General features: G+C 44.5%; 2 protein-coding genes across 4 annotated transcripts; both read right to left on the bottom strand.

The window, feature by feature from the left end:
- Nucleotides 1-430: 430 nt before the first annotated feature.
- si:ch211-218d20.15 (uncharacterized) lies at nt 431-3,431 on the bottom strand. Its single transcript, XM_054615947.1, has 6 exons — nt 3,365-3,431; nt 2,340-2,468; nt 2,112-2,214; nt 1,199-1,317; nt 963-1,108; nt 431-881 (listed from the first exon to the last, which is right to left on the bottom strand). Exons 1-6 carry the CDS (start codon nt 3,416-3,418, stop codon nt 773-775), a joined length of 660 nt encoding a protein of 219 aa, XP_054471922.1. The 5' UTR covers nt 3,419-3,431; the 3' UTR covers nt 431-772.
- Nucleotides 3,432-5,867: 2,436 nt separating this feature from the next.
- On the bottom strand, nt 5,868-17,663 carry med14 (mediator complex subunit 14). 3 transcript variants are annotated; one of them, XM_054615673.1, is made up of 29 exons: nt 17,179-17,663; nt 16,679-16,705; nt 16,452-16,557; nt 16,159-16,332; nt 15,885-16,014; nt 15,625-15,753; nt 15,356-15,463; nt 14,326-14,458; nt 14,018-14,168; nt 13,806-13,917; nt 13,303-13,428; nt 13,029-13,107; nt 12,532-12,691; nt 12,203-12,394; nt 11,947-12,081; nt 11,781-11,857; nt 11,490-11,650; nt 11,250-11,396; nt 10,684-10,898; nt 10,259-10,528; nt 9,534-9,782; nt 8,905-9,028; nt 8,504-8,680; nt 8,088-8,326; nt 7,823-8,002; nt 7,417-7,524; nt 7,100-7,225; nt 6,820-7,009; nt 5,868-6,650 (listed from the first exon to the last, which is right to left on the bottom strand). In XM_054615673.1, exons 1-29 carry the CDS (start codon nt 17,352-17,354, stop codon nt 6,577-6,579), a joined length of 4,275 nt encoding a protein of 1,424 aa, XP_054471648.1. In that variant the 5' UTR covers nt 17,355-17,663; the 3' UTR covers nt 5,868-6,576. The 3 variants fall into 3 exon arrangements, with proteins under 3 accessions (XP_054471648.1, XP_054471647.1, XP_054471650.1); XM_054615672.1 differs by having other exon boundaries at nt 10,684-10,928; nt 17,179-17,662; XM_054615675.1 differs by lacking the exon at nt 8,905-9,028 and having other exon boundaries at nt 9,533-9,782; nt 10,684-10,928; nt 17,179-17,661.
- Between the last annotated feature and the right edge of the window lie 269 nt (nt 17,664-17,932).

Here is a 17,932-nt window from a genome sequence, read left to right as displayed (position 1 = left end):
TCCCATGGTAAACAAGCAAAACTATTTGCAACTGCAAAGTTGTGTTCGTGCAGGAGCTCATCACTCAAAACTGAACTATAAAAAATATATTTTTTAGGGCCTTTAATTTTGATCTTTCACTAATAAGATCAACATTAAATACTACTAATGTAATACTAGTACTTAAGTATTTTATGAGGTACAATGCAGCGCTAACTCATCACAGCTAATCTCAACTGTGCATCTTGTTGCTTTAACAATATATTTTTAAGGTTAAAAGGCAGAGTTGAGCACCTTCACACATACTGTAGTGAGGGAAGAGGAGCCTTTGCTAATATTTACGCTTGGATTTTAATTGCAATGACGATTTAAAATGCCTGCATGCCTTATTGCTCTATCCTTGGATATGATCATCACGTCTGCTCAGAACAGGGAGAACACAAACACATTTCCTATTGCATTTGATTTTATTATTCCACTTTAGGTTAAAAAAAAAAAGAAAGCATAACAGTAGTTATAACAGTAGTGCCAAGAGGGATTCATCCATTACATTCATCTCCAACTGACTCATCATAAGGACTTACTGTATATGAGCCACATTCAGGAGGACAATATATAAAAACCTACATGATTTGTAAATGGAGTATCCAATTCCACCAGGTTGAGTCATATAACGTAGCACCTTTTTGTCACAGTTGTGACAACATGAGTTCATTGAGAGGCTCTTGGAGAGACCCGGTGCACCAGAACTTCAGGATTCATAGATACAGAGGCATCGGGTTTTGGGGGTGAGTCAGGACAGGAACTGGGACACGAAGGTCACGGCCTGGTCGAGGTCTTCTGTCAGCTCCTCCGGCAGGGTCAACACCACCGATGTTAAGGTCTGAGTCAGTTCTAATATCCTACGTAGAGAACAGCGGTGGTTGTTATCAGATTGTTGCTGCATTAATCGTCATCATATTAACACTTGGACTTTAACTCACCAGTTGATGTAGTGAGCGGCCAGCTGAGGTTCATGCCTGGAGCCTTCCTCCACCACCAGGGACTGCTTCATCTGTTTGAAGTTGGCCTCGATGTCTTTCTTCATTTTGGAGAAAGCCGGAATTCCTCTGAAAGAGCTGACGACTTGCTGCAAAAAATACAAATAAAAGCAACGTTAAAAAACACAGTATAATGAAAACAAAGAGTTTGATGCATGATAGGAATTTATTCTCCTTACATAAATGACCGACAGTTGATGGGCAATGTATTTGTGACTTCCAAGGTGCCTGATATCTTCTTCCAGCTGTTGACTCAGCACCAGGAGCTGGTTCAGTTTGGCGATGTGGGAGAAATATTCTGAAGGAAAGAGCATCGGATCACGTAAGTTGTTTTCTTTGGGAAAACAGGAATGTATTTGAATCACGTGAACATCCAGTATGGTGTGCAGAGAGAACATACAGACAATGTGTCTCCTTTACAAGAGTGTAGTTTAGTAATACCACAGTGTAAAAATACTCTGTTACAAAGAAAGTCCCACACTCAAAATCTTACCAAAAAGCACAGGGCAAGATCGTAAGATCTCAGCAAGATCGTGCTCATTGTGCAGATTAATGGCCCCTGTGAGTGTTTTATTAAGTCAAAGTGGAGCCAATTATGAATAATTTCTAAACTACTGGTTTAATCTGTTTAATCTAAAACAAGGCATCATAATCTATAAACCAATCTTGTGTGTTGTGTGTGAAATCTTCCTTTGGAAATAGAATCATAACTGAAGCTGTCAAAAAAAAAAAATTGGCCTTTGAAATTGAGTGTAGTAAGTAGTAGTAAGCATTATGTGGGATTAAATGTAAAATACTTGAGTAAAGTACAATTGCCACAAAAGTACATTGCTTGAGTATTTAAATCCCGTCACTGACTTGGGTGTCCAAACTTGGAATACAGGACAGAATGATACAATATGCGTATTTATAAATGACAAACAAGCTGCTTTTTGACAGCTTTGCACTTGTTTTTATTTTGACATGTCTTGTACTGAATCCCAGCTAGAATAAAAAGATACTGATATTTCATAATTCTTTCTAAATCTATGCTAATCTGTCGTCAAAAACAACAGAATTAAATGTGCCTCTTCCTCCTCCTCCTCCTCTTACCGTCCATCGGAGGCCTCTCCAGCATGTCCACTGGGCTGCCTTGAATGAGGAACACCTCTACACGGGGGAACATTACTGACAGACCCACCATGTCCAGGTAGTCCTGAGGAGACACATTAGCCCTCTGCTTTTACAGCATGCAACAGTTGCCTTGAATTCAAGCCCCTTTGAGGGAAGTGTGTGACGTAAATACTCTTGTTTTATTCTCTTTATCATGAGATGTGATACCTCCAGCTCAGGCATAGGCTTTGGAAGATGTTCAAGGCACTGCAGCATCTGGTCAAGAATGTATGATCCTTGAGCCTGGAACGTGTCCGACTCCTCTGGGCTACAGCCCTGTCCTAACTGCTCCTGGAACTGGAACAAAGACATCATGGATGATGATGTCGCCTGATAAAAGGAGGAGCGTCAATGCAGAATGATGTGAAATGCTTGATGAGCAGTAGGACGGACTTCACAATGGACCTGAAACCAGTTCATAAATCTTGGTAGGTTGGGTCATAATGTACATAATCGAGCTTAACCTGGCAATGACTTCCTCTAGTCTAATGCTGCCTTTAAGTGCTGTAGTAAATGTCAGAGTTACAATATGGAAAAGGATCATAAAGGCTTCTCAAAGACTAAAACATGTATGTGTGTGTGTGTGTGTAAATTTAAGAAGAAAAGTGGTGCATTATCTGGATTTTTGCTCCCGTCTAATAAAAGCATCCTTAATGTTCAAAAACAAAAAACTCAAATTAAAGGCAACAAGCAGAGCCGATCCTTTAAATGTTGTATTGAAAAGTATGATGCAAATAATAAATTAACAAAATGTAGCTAATTTTGTTTAAAACTAAAAAATAGATAACAGAAAATCATGTGCAAGCCCCAATTGCTGTTCAATGCACATTACTTTGCAGCCTGTTGCCAAGTGCATTTCTTGTCATCTTCACACAACATGATGTATGGCCGACATTAGATGATGTAATTAAGTTGCTGCTCACCCAGCGCTAATTGACTCTCGTTTAATCGGCGTGTATTGTGCATAAATCAATACATTATAAGTCCAAGATAACTGTTCATTTGCTTTGGTTAAGGCTGATAGAGATGCATTGGGCTAATTTTTTTTATTTATTTGTATGTAAATGATATGTGACTCAAACTGTTCTCTGACAGTTAGAAAGAAACTGATGTAATCTGTGAAGAAAGTGCAGGAGATATGCATGTTATCTTTGGTGGAAGCGATGCATTTGGGTGCTCTGGATGAACTCTACCTGCTGCATCTGTGCCCTGATGAGGAGGTCCAGCTGCCCGCAGAGACACAGCATCTCCAGGCCCACCTGCTCCGGACTCAGCTGGACCGGCATCAGAGGTCTCCTCACCTGCAGCTCCACTGACCGCAAATTTATTACTAGTCACATTACTATTACTATTACCTGTACCATTAAGCATCTTAGCTTTACTTCCACCCTGAAGCCCTTTTGCTTTCTCGCTCTGCAGGTTTCCATGAATCGTTGTGGTACCTGGACCGTAGTCGTGCCTCCTGCTGTGAGCCGACTGACACCCACTGCTACTTCCATTATTATTATTAGTCACATTACTATCCCTATTTTCATGGCTATAATTCTACTGTAATAATTGCTGCTGTTATTATAAGTAGTCTTATTATATGAATCATTTATGTCATATACATTGAATGTGTTGTATCTCTGTTATGCTGTTCATTCTGTACACATGACATCTATTGCATTCTGTCCATCCTGGAGAAGGATCCCTCCTCTGTCGTTCTCCCAGAGGTTTCTTCCTTTTTTCTCCCTGTTAAAGGTTTTTTAGGGGAGTTTTTCCTGTGATGTGAGGGAAGGACAGAGGGTGAGGGAAGGACAGAGGATGTGAGGGTCTAAGGACAGAGGATGTGAGGGAAGGACAGAGGATGTGAGGGTGTAAGGACAGAGGATGTGAGGGTGTAAGGACAGAGGATGTGAGGGAAGGACAGAGGATGTGAGGGTGTAAGGACAGAGGATGTGAGGGTGTAAGGACAGAGGATGTGAGGGTGTAAGGACAGAGGATGTGAGGGTGTAAGGACAGAGGATGTGAGGGAAGGACAGAGGATGTGAGGGTGTAAGGACAGAGGAGAGGATGTGAGGGTGTAAGGACAGAGGATGTGAGGGTGTAAGGACAGAGGATGTGAGGGTCTAAGGACAGAGGAGGTGAGGGTCTAAGGACAGAGGATGTGAGGGTGTAAGGACAGAGGATGTGAGGGTGTAAGGACAGAGGATGTGAGGGTCTAAGGACAGAGGATGTGAGGGTCTAAGGACAGAGGATGTGAGGGTGTAAGGACAGAGGATGTGAGGGTGTAAGGACAGAGGATGTGAGGGTCTAAGGACAGAGGAGGTGAGGGTGTAAGGACAGAGGAGGTGAGGGTGTAAGGACAGAGGATGTCACATGTGCACAGATTGTAAAGCCCTCTGAGGCAAATTTGTAATTTGTGATTCTGGGCTATACAAAATAAACTGAATTGAATTGAATTGAGCAACCAAATCAGTAGGCCTGACTGACAACACCCCCCACTTCATGCATACGTCATCTATCCTACAGGAAAAGGATGGAGGACTGTTCCAGGGACTGAAGGGGAGTGGTCAGTGTGTTGGATTGAGACGCGGCCCGTTCCTGCGGGATTCGAACACCAGAAAGGTGTCCTGGTTAAACGCTGTTAGGGTTAAAGAATGGACTCACCTTTGAACGCCTGCAGGTAAACGCAGGGCTGGCAGAGCGGCTGGGACGTGGATGTGTTCACTGCCATGTCGACTCTGGTTCTCAAGCTGTGCTCATCAGTGTGCAGCGCTGATAGAAGCCATCAGGAGGAAAGACTCTCTGTTTGTTTATCTGATGTCATTCTGTCGGAAGTATCCATTCCATCGCCGGGGGTGCGTCCGATCACTCCTCACACGCAGCCGGAGGATGCATGCAACTATGTAACATACATATCTATAAATCTATATATATATATCTATAAAACAACCAAACAATGCCCACGCCCTTTGCAACAGCAGCCGTGCAGTCAGTCTGCGGTTATGAACGTGTCTCTCTCTCTCTCTCTCTCACACACACACACACACACACACACACAGAATGATGTCATGTTTTAGCAGCATCACTTGGTGAGGATGCAGATCTGTTCTCTACATGTTTAACACAGGACTGACTGACAAAACACCACCAGGATTTAAGTGGTGGAAAAGTACGTAGTACATTTGTTGAAATAATGTAATTTAGGTATTTTCATTTCATATCTCCTTCTACACATAGTCCACTACATTTAAAAAGGGAAATATTATAACTTTTACTCCAAAACGTTGTTTTTTTTTCAAGGGTTGCAACTAATGGACTAATTAATTAAGTTATTTTCTCAATTGATCATTTGGGCTTCATAATGTCACAAAACGTATTACCTTCACATTTTCCTAAAGCAGCAAATCTTTATAACAGAGGCTGGAACTAAAAAATGATGGCATTTTTGGTGGAAAAATGACTCATTTTTGGTGGAAAAATGACTCATTTTTGGTGGAAAAGGGACTTATTTTTGCTGATCAAACTAGTTGCAGACTAATTTCCTGTTAAATTTCTGAATAGCCACCTAATTGTCTCAGCTGTATTCATTACATATAAAAGCAGGACATTTACTTACACTGTAGTATTTTTACAGTGTAGTGAGGAGCTACTTTTTTACTTCAGTAAATGATCTGATTATTTTAGTGCTACCAGTGGAAGATTCTCAAAGCACAAACCAACTCTGGGCTTGGTTTATTAAATAGCAAAGTCAGACAGGAAGTCTCAAATCCTCCAATCAGGACTCAAAATGGGTCTTAATAAAATACAACTGGCTTATAAAGTTTGTCACAGTTTTTACAGTATCCAAAGGGAGAGTCTGAAATAAAAATGCAGAGGTCTTGGCAAAGTAAAGGAAGAAAACATTTAAATAGTGTGCTAAGGAATATATCTCCTGATACTATAATAATATCAGTCTGGCGTTATAAAAAAAGAAAAAAGAACTGAAGACAATTCTCTAGCAAAGATTCTAACTCACCTGATTCTGTTCAACACTCAAATATACAATATAATACATATTTTTCGTAAACAACCATAATTTCAATAGATAATCTTGTTTACAAGTGCACCTGCAGGAAAAAATAACATTTATATCCCTGCCCCCCTCGTCCATGATATGCCTCAACGGCAAATCTTGTTTGTGAGCTCCTATCAAGAATAAAGACTGTGGTCGACAACTGTACATATTTCACTCCTCTCATAACAGCAATCCACATCGGGTCAATAGTCCAGTGGCTGAAGCGGAGAGAGACACAGGCTTGATTCTGACATCTTGGGACCACAGTTGTTACTTTCCTTTTTCTTCTTAGTTCAGAGATGGACTCGTCCTCGGTCTCAAAAGGGACTCCGGTTGAGTCTCAGAACTCTGAGTGTGTTATTTCTACTGACGAGTGCCGGGGGGTAGAGCGAGGTTGGCCATCAGCTCGTGAACAGAAGCAAATATCGTACACTCACCTGAAAAAAGAAAGAAAGGAAAAATGCCCCAGCGTTAAAAATGACATTCTGCATAAAGCATAAATAACAACAGTGAATATTCAGTTGACACCAGTGTCAGTTTAGCAAATTTGATCCCGCTTTTTCGACGTAGTAAATTATTCAGTGTCCATGGGCGTGCGAGTCTCACCCTGTCTGGCTGGGTGCAGTTCATTGAACCTCTTAAGGATATTAGAGACCATGAGCGCCGCGGCGCCAGAGGAGCTGTGCTGTCTGGGGATGTCGGCCTGCTGCGTGAGGCCGGTGGCCATGTCGTACACGATGGGCACGATGATGCTCATTGGCTCCTGGGGCACTGGGATACGCTGGGTCAGCTGCAACTGTGAGGCAAAAACGCACCAAACACACACGGTCAGGTTGTTTCAAATGATGCTACGTGGAGCTAATGTCGAGGCTCTGCTGAGACTTACAAAGAAGAGCATCTTGGACTTGAGCACCACTGCAATGGTTCCAGGAGGGGCGATGGGGGGAGCACTGGGAGGGATGGTGAGGCAAAACTGGACATTCCACTTCAGCTGGGCCGCCTGGTCAGGGAACTGCAAAGAACGACAATATATATAAGACATTTCAAACACAGGCAATTCTAAGGGCTTTACTTAAGGTAAAGAAAGGCATCAACATGTTAGATGGATATCTTGAAATAGTGGGGGGGGGGGGGGGGTCAAACACAAAAATTATGATTGGATACATTGTAACAACGGCTCTTAAAAAAGAAACTGCTGCCCACCAGTTCGAGCTTCATGATGCGCACACAGTCCCTCAGGATGTTAGTTGGCGCCCCCAGCAGCTTTGTGAAGGCATTCAGAGTGTTGTATTTGAAGGGTGGACCAGCGACCTGGAAATAGGACGACAGGCAATGAATCAACAGAATAACAACAACATGAGTGCAGGCTTTACTTTTTTATGAATGGCCTTAAAATCAATCCCTGCTAGCCTAATTGACTAGTCTTTTAACTTAAGCACAACACTTCAATTCAGTTTTAAATGCTTCCAATATAATACAATAAATAAAACACAAAAAACTTGTATCATGTATAGGTTAAACTCTTCAACTATGTGTGTAAATATGCCTCCAATGCATACACGTTAATAATGTATGAATTAGGCTTCAAGTGGCTGCTGCTCTTTCTTACCCGCGTCTCAAAGAACTTCTCCAGCACCTGAAGCTCCTCCTGGGACCAGGGACCTGTATTTTCTGGAGTGACTTTGAGCTGCAGTGTCTGGTAGTTCTTTGGGTTGAGAGCCACGCGGCACTTGAGTACATCCGTCTTGAACATTATCACACCCGGCTCATTAGAGTTCACAATGGATAACTGGAGGAGAGTTGACAAAGAAGGGACAGTTAGGGGAGAGCGAAACCACCGAGGAATTATCTCTCCAAATGAGTGAAGTACTCACGTTAGCCTCCTGCTGGATGATCCTCTGAAGGTGCCGTCTCATGATGACTGAACCCAGAAAACGCTCAAGTGGCGAGCAGAGGTAGCTTCCCGCCAGGCCCGGCACCAGGCAGGGAGTAGGTGAGGGGAGCAGAAGCACATGCAGGGCATTGTGGGTCAGGATGGTGGGAATGGAGGCGGCCCAGGGGCGCTGAGGTAGCTTGCGGGGTGGAGGCATACTGGTAGGCATGATTTGTGAACCTAAACCAAAGAGAAAGGAGAAAGAAAATTTGTAGAAAAACACTCAAATATTTGAATAGCGCTAGTCTGACAAATCAGACGATGTCCTCTTATTGCAGATATATCTGTATCTGTGTATATGTAGGGCAATAAGTAACAAGCAAGCAAAGAAGTGCCAAACTAGGTTTGAGTACTTACTGGTTGCGGCACGCGGAGAATGAGGGTCGGGGATCGGTGAGTGCAGCGATGGGTTACCAGGAGACATGCCATGGATCCTAGCCCCAGGAGAAGGCCCTGAGACCTGGGGTGAGCCTGGCCACTGGCCCCTATGGCTGGGAGACACCATGGCGTACGGAGAGCTGGGGTCCAGAGCACCTATGGTGAAGGAGAAACGGCCATCAGCTACGAAACATCAACTCAATGTACAACAACACAACACCGTGAAACAAATACACCACCGTGTGCCCACTGACCACAGGCCATTTGTTATATAGTCCGCAGTGCCAAGTGAAGCTGTTCAGTTCAGCCCATTCCAGCCCTTCTCCCCGTAGACCAGAACTACCACTGGGGCCAGAATTTACGGCCACCTTGCTGCTTACCGTGGGGACTGGCAAAGCTGGTCGGGCCCATGGCTATGCCCAGAGAAGACGGAGACGGGGTCGGCCCGAAAGGAGAAGGTGCCCTCAGAGCTCCACTAGGGGAGCCAGAGGCATGGATGTTCCCACACACACACACACACACACACACACACACACACACACACCAAAGGACTCGTCAGACTCTGAGGTTGACAAGTTCTCCTTACACACACACACACACACTCACGCATGTACACACATGCTAAAGCAGGGCGGAAGGGCTGTAGTCTCTGGCTGGCGGGCTGAGATGGAGAGGAATGGAAGGAGCAGGACTAAATGCATGCTTTGTTCCTTCTCGGCTGCGAGATGGTTGCATGAGAAACACAGGGGATCTCATGGTTTTCAAAATAAATCAGAATGGGCACACATGGTTGCTCTTCCTCATTCTTGGGTGCATTCACACGATTTGCTCTTGCAATAAAAGTCAGCAGGGAGGTTGATGACAGCAATGGGATATATTCAAAAACAATGATTCGTCGGTCGTAGTCCTGTATGGAAGCTTGACAAGCTAAGATGACACAAACAGTACAGGATATCATTCACTCACACATACACACACACTTGGGACAAACACCAAGCTTGCCGTTACCTGGCGACTGGGTGGGCATCATGGATGGAGAGGGAGTTACGTTAGCGTGGTAATTCGGTGGCGGTGAGGTGAGAGGTGGGTAGACGCCTCCCCCGGCCCCTCTCATGGTTTGTGGCTGCTGCTGAGCTTGCAACTGGTTCATCAGGCTGTCCATGACGTCTACGCCCACGGGCGAGGGCGGGTTGTCGTCTTCATTGACGGAGCGTCTGCGAGCATCCTGATTACTGTCCACAAACATATTCAGGAATGTCTAGACGATGGGAAAATGAGGACAGAAGTTAATGTTAAAAGCTGGAACAAAAAGGGTTCAAGTTCTAAATCATAAATGTGAATATCTATGTTACATTTACTTTTGGAATCAAGTGCTATTATGTAGTTGTGTTGATTGGAAATCACCCTTTCAGTTCTTAACACAGAATTGTAAAGCTTTTCACACCGGCATGGTGACAAGGGGAATGTGCAGTTAGCTTAGCTTAGCAGTAAGACTGGAAATGGGGAAACAGCTGGTCTGGTAGTCCTAAAAAAAGTGTATTTCAAAAACAGACTGGAATTCTGGGTGGACCCTGATTAGTATACTTCATAGATACATGTCCATTAGAAACTTATCAGGATTTTCTTTGGTGAGACAGTTTAGTAAGGAAACTTCATTTTAAGAGAGACTCGTTCCCTTTCCCAGGTAAACTCTTGTTAGTTGACACCGTTACTATGCCTCCAAGCCTGGTATACCTTCAGTCCAGGAGCAGGGTAGAAGCCCTCGACGATCTTAGTGTTGTCGAAAAGGCTGTAGGCTCCATCTCTGATGGCTACAACGCCGCGGCTGCGGCAGTAGATGTCGATGCAGTACATGTTTCTGAATGCCAGGCGGATGTGCGTGGGTGACTGGGGCAAGATGGAGAAGCACTGGTAGGCAGTGTTGGTACGCTGGGTCAGGCCCAGCATGGGCACTGTTGGTAGCTTGTTGATTGCATTCAGAGGGGCCTGTGTGTCAGACAGCACCTGAAGAAGATGATAAATAGAAACGTTAACCAGAAAACCACACAAAACACTATAGGATAAGTAGATTGTAGGTTTCGTAGATGGAGAACGAGAACAGGGGAGGAAGTGATGCGAACACATTCAAATGGAACCCTAAAAGTCAGGTGGCCGTTTACCTGCAGCAGCTGCATCACGTTCGGACTCTTGTTGAACATCTCTTGCAGCTGATGGAGGATGATGTTGTGGCAGTTGGAGCAGCCGGAGTTGGGCCCCACGGTGCCCAGGGCCAGGTGGAAACGCTGGCTGTTGGAGTTCCACTGGATGGTGACGGAGCTGCCCTTGGTGGTGCCATAGCACAGCACCAGCTTGCGGTAGTTGTACAGCCGCACCTCTGAAAACAGGCTCAGGTAAGATGGCATCTCTGGAGGGAAGCAGTCACAATGTGCAGCTGTATTAGATCAGTGTGTTTCTTTTGCCAAGCAGTGATCGACAGTGTGAGTGACACTGAGTGCAAACTAATTGTAATCTACTTAGTGCAGATTTCTACACACACACACAGCTCAAATATATTTAAGTAAAAACTGATTACTGTGGGGTGTAAATTTTAAACCAGGCCAATAAAACGATGATACATAAAACACATGTATCACCATCATCGCAAATCCACACGCCTGAAGCAAAACGACCAGTAACATACTGGCTGATTTAAGAGTAACGGCTTTATGGATGGCCGTGTACGTACCTGGCAGCGCTCGAGAGAAGTTGAGGACGCACTGGTAGAGCTGGCTGATGGCGTTCCAGTCATTGAGAAACATCTCAACCACCTTGCGGCCGCCCACCGGCTCCGACAGCGGGTTCTCATAGGTCAGATACACGTGCCGAGTGGAGGCTAGTGCAGGGGACAGATGGGTTTGTTTAGACGCTGGGACACGTTGTAAACCTTTTTGTCACAAACTTGGAACCCACTGTGTGTGGTGTGTACCTTGCTCCTTGCTGTGTGTGCTGTTGAGAGGGCAGTTGGCAAGCATCAGCTCGGCCACCCAGGTTCGGTTGTTCCTGCCCTGCAGTCGGAAGGTGCAGTCCAGTAGGGACCGCTCCAAAGCCCTCCTGGTCTCCTCTCCTACACCTTTACAAGAAGGAATCCTGCAAAAAAACAAAACACTTATTAGTTGCAATGGCTTTGGGAAAAGTTATTCACGCTTTTGATAAAAATTACATTTAGCTGCCACAGTATGTGCATAAATGCATGTGTGCTTGTGACTGTGTGTATTACTTCAGTAGACGTATCGCATGACTGCTGCCGTCTCCCTCCACTTGGACACCCTGGTTTGGTATCTCCATGTTGGACAGCTAATCAAAAACAGACACAGACAGATATGCAGCATTAGCCAAAACACGAGACTGAGATTCCCATGTTATGACACTGCACTGTGACTGACCTCTGTTCTGAGGCCAATGAAAGGCATGTTGGTGTCGCACATCGCTACTAGGTGAGCCAGCTCCTTGTTGAAGGCACACATTTCTCCAGACCGCTTAGGCTTCTTTGGCTCCGGGTCCCCCTGGTCCCCAGATACCTACGGAGACAACAAAAAAAATGCTTATTGAAAGACATTTATTTAGTTTAATTTATCCAGCATGGCACACATGTTTTTTTCTTATCAACGGTTGGCGTATAACTATTGTAGCACTGCCTACCTTTCTCTTAGTCCCAGGTCGGGCCCCTCTCCCTGTTGTGTCCTGAACGAGGTGTTCTAGGTTGGGTTTGAAGTGCTGCAGGAGCTGTGCACACATGGGTCCGTCGTCTCCTTCCAACTGACACACGGACAGGAAAGAGTACTTGTACTGCAACGCTGTGGGGCTGCTAGGCACTTCGAGCATTTCCACCACCTACAAAAAAAATATTTTATTAGAGGAAGGGCATAAAAATGAAAGCAGATCATAACCCTTTTTTAACTTTGTGGAGAGTTTTTCTACAAGTAATTTCATTTTGCATGTTTCAACAACATATTGGTTAAGGAACTCACAATGTAGTACTGCGGAAGACGTGTGAGCTTGATGAAGAGTTTGTGTTTTGACAGGTTGCCGACGGGATGGGAAGTTGAGTTGGACAGGTGAAGGACATCAGAGCACACGGTGGGGAGGTGTTTCACAGACTGTCGACTGCGCTGCTCCCCCAACCAGAACCTTACCACAGAGAAAAAGAAAGATTTTGGTGTCCAAACAAAATCTATCTTGCAAAAAGTCCCAGATCTTTAGCTCATACTATTACTACTACTAGTGCGAGACTCTGGGAAATTTGGTGCCGTGGCAATCCTTCTCAACACCCATCTTGCCACCTGCTTAGCCAAGTGTTGCTACTGACAGTTTTTAGTCAATTTTGACAAGCTAGGAGCAGGCACCCGACTTTGGCGTGTACCGTTGACACCAAACTGCCTCTGCTATCTTTTGCCGGGGCAAAAATAAATACTTTATACTGTCAGCTGGTTTCATGTTCATAGCTATTTAAAAATCGAGAACTCACTTCAGTTGTTGAAGCCAGGATATGATGCGCTTCATATCATCGTTAATGGTCTTTTCAATGTCGTCCAGCATGGACTGATCTAGAGAGAGAAGACAACTGGGTTTTACTCTCACAGAGCAGAGTCTACAAACATTTAAATCATCCTAGATACATTACCAGCTGATTGCTTTGTTGTCAAACACAAACCAAACCCATATATAAACACAACATAATTGAAAAAGGACAAATAATACATTGAACAAACTGTGACGAGATAATGTGTGCTATGACTTACCTAATCCATACAGCATGGGTTGGAACATGCCAGAATGCAGGTCTACAAAAATGTGTAGGCACTCTGAACGACCACAGGGCTCAAGTATTGGAATAACGAGTGTGGGTAGAGCAGTCTCGATGAACGCTGAAATAAACAAACGCACACTTAAGTATCTCTTTCGCAGAAGACTCAAAACCTTGGTCACAGTACATTAATTGACAGAGCGCAAATGGGGGATGCGTGAGAGAGCACATCGCTATGAGCTAATGGGAATTTTGAACATGCAATTCATCATATTTAGGACCAAGAAAGTCCTCCCATTAGAATTCTTTCAGGGTTAAAACGATGCATTCTACATCCTTAAGAAGGCCTCTTTTTTTTTTCTAACTGTTGTCACTGTTTAGCAGAGCAGCTGCTGGAGGAGACAACCCTGACTTCTGTGCATTGGCTCAAAAATATACCCAAGAATGTGTTCAACTGGTTTAATGACGAGAAAGTAGAGTAAATATATAAATACATACAGTTGTCGCTGGGATTGTTGGTCTTTAGAATGGCTTTCAGCTCCTGTAGCTTCTGATTGGACCGCGCATGCACACTGTCTATCAAAAGCTTCTCCACTGACAGATGGTCGATCTAAGGAAGGAGTGACCGAAAACAAAACATTATTCAACTGTAGGATATGTGTACAGTAAGCCATACGTTATATCACGCTGAACACATATGTCCACCTTACCTTCATGGCTCTCTCCATTAATTTGGGGTCACAGGCAGGGAGAGGAGGCTCATGGGATATTTGCAATGGCTTAGATCCATCCGATTCGTCAATCTTGATAGTGACTTTATGCACTGAGGCTGTACCCGTTTTCCTCCCCAAAACCTGTTGGCTGGAGTAACAAACAAAAAAAGGACATAGAATAAGACTGAAGCCTATATGCATGAATCAGCCATTTTCAACTTTCTCATCATTCAATTTTGGTCATTTTTTTGGGAACAAAGTGTCCTAGTCAATTCCTATCTAGGTGCAATTTTAAAACTTCTTACTTCCAGACAGTGAGCGTGAGGTATTTTGCTGGCATATATCTCTCCTCCTGCACCAGGTCTCCCCACCGCTCTCTGATCAGCATCATAGTCTGAGAGTGGAGCACCTCTAGCTGCAGTGACAGACAGAAGGAGTCTGGAAACAATGCGGTTAAAGAAAACTGTGGGAAAATACCAAGTCCAGGTGATTAGAGATACAAAAAAAAAAAAAAAGTACTTTACACATCTTTCCATTAGCATTCAAATCACACGCACTCACACACACACATATCCTTAAGACACATACACTGTGTTGGTAAAAAGGGGTATTTGTGCCCAACACAGACTGCTCTTTGACACAGTGAGCTGCACTGCTGGCGATGGTGGGGGAAAGGCAGAGCAGAGATGTACTGATTAGCATTGTGATTAGCACAGTCGTGCTCCGCTTGCATGCTTGATTAGGGTATTTGATATTTGCACGCTAACAAGCTGTTGTATTGGCTAGTGACTGTCAGAACGCATCCTCTCCTTGCTATATGTACAGGTTGCAACAGCATTATGAATGGCACACTCATCACTGCCTGAAAACACAAAGGTTAGGTGATTGGTTTTGATGTTGATTGGTTTTGACAGTCGGAAAAGAATGTCATAAAAGCGTGGGCACATAAAAAATAAAATAAAAAAAAAGACCACGCGTTTTTTAGTACAGTATTAAAAGATGTTGGGAACACACATCTCCATAAAAAATGATTACACCTCCCATGATATGACTAAGTGACAGGTTGTAGTGAGGACAGTTCTACCCTTTACCTGTTGGTAAGAAAAGGCAGTTGTGTTGTTAAAGAATTAATGAAAAAAGAGGGCTTTAAGTAGGATACAATTCTGCAGCTGTGTTACTCATTGGCATGCTGCAAGCGTCTGCTTGACCAGTCAATACTCTATATGCTCCGACAAACACTCCCTCCCCACTGCAGTAGTTCCCATCAGACTGGGAGTAAAGCCAAGGGGTTTTGTGCAGGACGTACACAAAATGCAACGCCGATAGAAAGGATACGCAAGCAGTTGTACATGTCCTGTAGGGGTTTTTCATCCGCACACAGACGTGCCTGGACCAACTCATGGATGAAATTCACCTGCAAACTGTGGACCAGGGTGCGGCCATCTGTCAATGTGGATGGGAAGGGGGGGGTCAGGTGACAGATGGACAAACCAGTTGAGTGTAAACGGTTAAGTGATTACATTAGCAATGAATTAAATTGTCAATCAGCATGTCAACGGTACCCACTGTGGTGTGCAGCAGAGCTGGATGAATGTACGCCTTACCTCCAGTTTCTTTGTCCTCAACCAAAATCTCCAACTTCAGCAGCCTCCAGGGAATATCTGGGTCATCTCCCATCACTGTCAAAGTGGCCTCAAACTCTCCTTCCACACGAAACTTTACACGACCATTAGCTACGAAAATATACACACAAGCAAACACACGCATGAAATATTCCCATAACCAATACAGCTGAAAAACAAATGCTGAATATGTTATGAGAACGGCTATCAGTTCAACAAAGCGGGATTAGCTGGCTGCTTACCAACTGTGAGGTTTGCTAGCTGGGGTGGTAAATCTGTGGTGACTAGGCGGTGTCGCAGAATCTGATTTAGCTGGCTCAGGGTGGTCTGCTTCTCAACCTTAGTGATGGGGTCCGGAGGAATGATCTTGTCCTAAAGGAATGGAAACGATAACAATTGTGGTGAAATACCAAACTTTCAAAAGACCGTCTTTAAAGTCCAAAGTTTGATCTCCCAACATATTTCCATATACATAAGCAGTATTAGCAAGCAGAGAAGGGGGTTCAAGGGACTTACTCGTATACACGTGGGCAAGCGTGGGTATGACCCTGTGGTGAGAACATCGATGGCAAAAGGGATGGCGAAGCTGGGCAAACGAGCATGTACCAGGGCATCTCTGGCCAGCGAAGCCAGCCTATCAGCTGTGTCCACAAACAGGATGGTCTGCTGATCCAAGAAGCTGGAAATCATCTGTCACCATGGATACCATACAGAGAAGTAAGTTTATTCGTGTTCTAATAGACACAAGTCAGTTTGCAGTGCGTTGTAAAAATCTACCTAAATAGGAAGTCAAATTACAAACAACATACCGCACACTTCTCAACTTTCCCTGCATTGCTGGCCCACTTGACCAGGCCTAGCAGACGCACAAATAGCTGCCTGGTTCGACTGGCAAACTGGACGATCTCAATTTTCCTAATAAAAAACAAGCAAACAGGGGATATACAAAACTTTAAAACAACAACAGCTAACAGAATGCATGGCTAAAAGGAGTGAAGAGATAAAGAAGTTCTCCATAAAATTCCCAGAAGCATACCTCTCCATGTCCGTTTTTCTTGGAAGCCTAGAAAGAAAATGAAAACGTTTAATTACTGAACTTAAGGTAGAGCAATAACACCACATACCGTTATTACCAACATGATGTGCATCCTTTATAAGGCTGCTCTGATTGCAGCACATGTTCATCCTCTCAGTTAACAGCAGGCTGTTGCAAGTGGTCCATCACACACCCACATAAGTATCAGCCCCCATGGCCGCTTGTCTTGAATAATACTAACTAAATACTATAACTCTGGGCTCTACAGACAGTGATAATGTGTTGTTTACCGGTACGCCCCCTAGCACACCGGTGACCACAGCTGTCCTTTCTATCCACGTTGTTAGGGCTCTTAACAAGAAGAAGCTTCTCCTACTTCTCCCCTTAGTGCAGACTCAACAGGACCGTTATGTGTGTTCGGTGCCCGGGAGGAGAGCATCACCTGAGTCCCTCACTAGCCCGCCGGTAGGTTAGCATTGAGGCCTAAGCTAGTTACTTACAGCTCAGCCAGCAGCGTGATTTCGTGGTAGGTCCTCTGGAGGAGGAACTCAATCAGCAGGCTCAGCCGGACCCCCTGTGTGGCCGGTGTCCCGGGAGGAGGAGGCTGTGGACCCGACACCACCGGACCCCCGAGCGGGACGAGCTGCCCATCTGACCCGATCTGCACTGGAGCCATTTTACAATGACGACCCGGGCTAGTTAGCTCCGGCGCTAACCACAGCGCTACAACGGAAACTAATATCGACTTGTAGTCTCTAACTCCTTGTGAAAATGTTTTCTTCACAGTCTCACAACATCTCTTTCACCACACGAGTTCCTCGCCGTGGACTTGGTTTCCTTATTCTGCAGAAAAACTCAACAAATGCACCAAAATGTGGTAACTCATTACGGAGAAGGCTCAGCGCCGCTCAGCCGCCATCTTTGCTGTCGGGAATGCGGACCGGTGGGAGGGAAAACCAGGACAGGAGCCTTGAGGAGCGAGAGTCATGGACGTCTCCTCATAATTGTGTTTGACACCTGGTTCCCAGACTGGATTAACTGGGACCAAACAAGGTGGTGAATGTCATGTTCACACTGCCAGAGAGGTGCTTGTGTGTTTACAGACTTAGTTGAGCTTGATAGCTTCTATTTATTCCATAATGTATCCTCTAATCCGTTACCCTGATCATCTGTCAGTGTCCCAGGGTAGAAATACTCTGTTACAAGTAAAAGAACAAAAATATTAACATCATGATGTACTTAAATTGGGCAGAA

The sequence above is a fragment of the Anoplopoma fimbria genome, chromosome 16 (genome assembly GCF_027596085.1).
Source record: "Anoplopoma fimbria isolate UVic2021 breed Golden Eagle Sablefish chromosome 16, Afim_UVic_2022, whole genome shotgun sequence".
NCBI classification, from domain to species: Eukaryota; Metazoa; Chordata; class Actinopteri; order Perciformes; family Anoplopomatidae; genus Anoplopoma; species Anoplopoma fimbria.
Note: the sequence above shows the minus strand (reverse complement) of the source record. Positions and strands in the feature narration are given on the sequence as shown.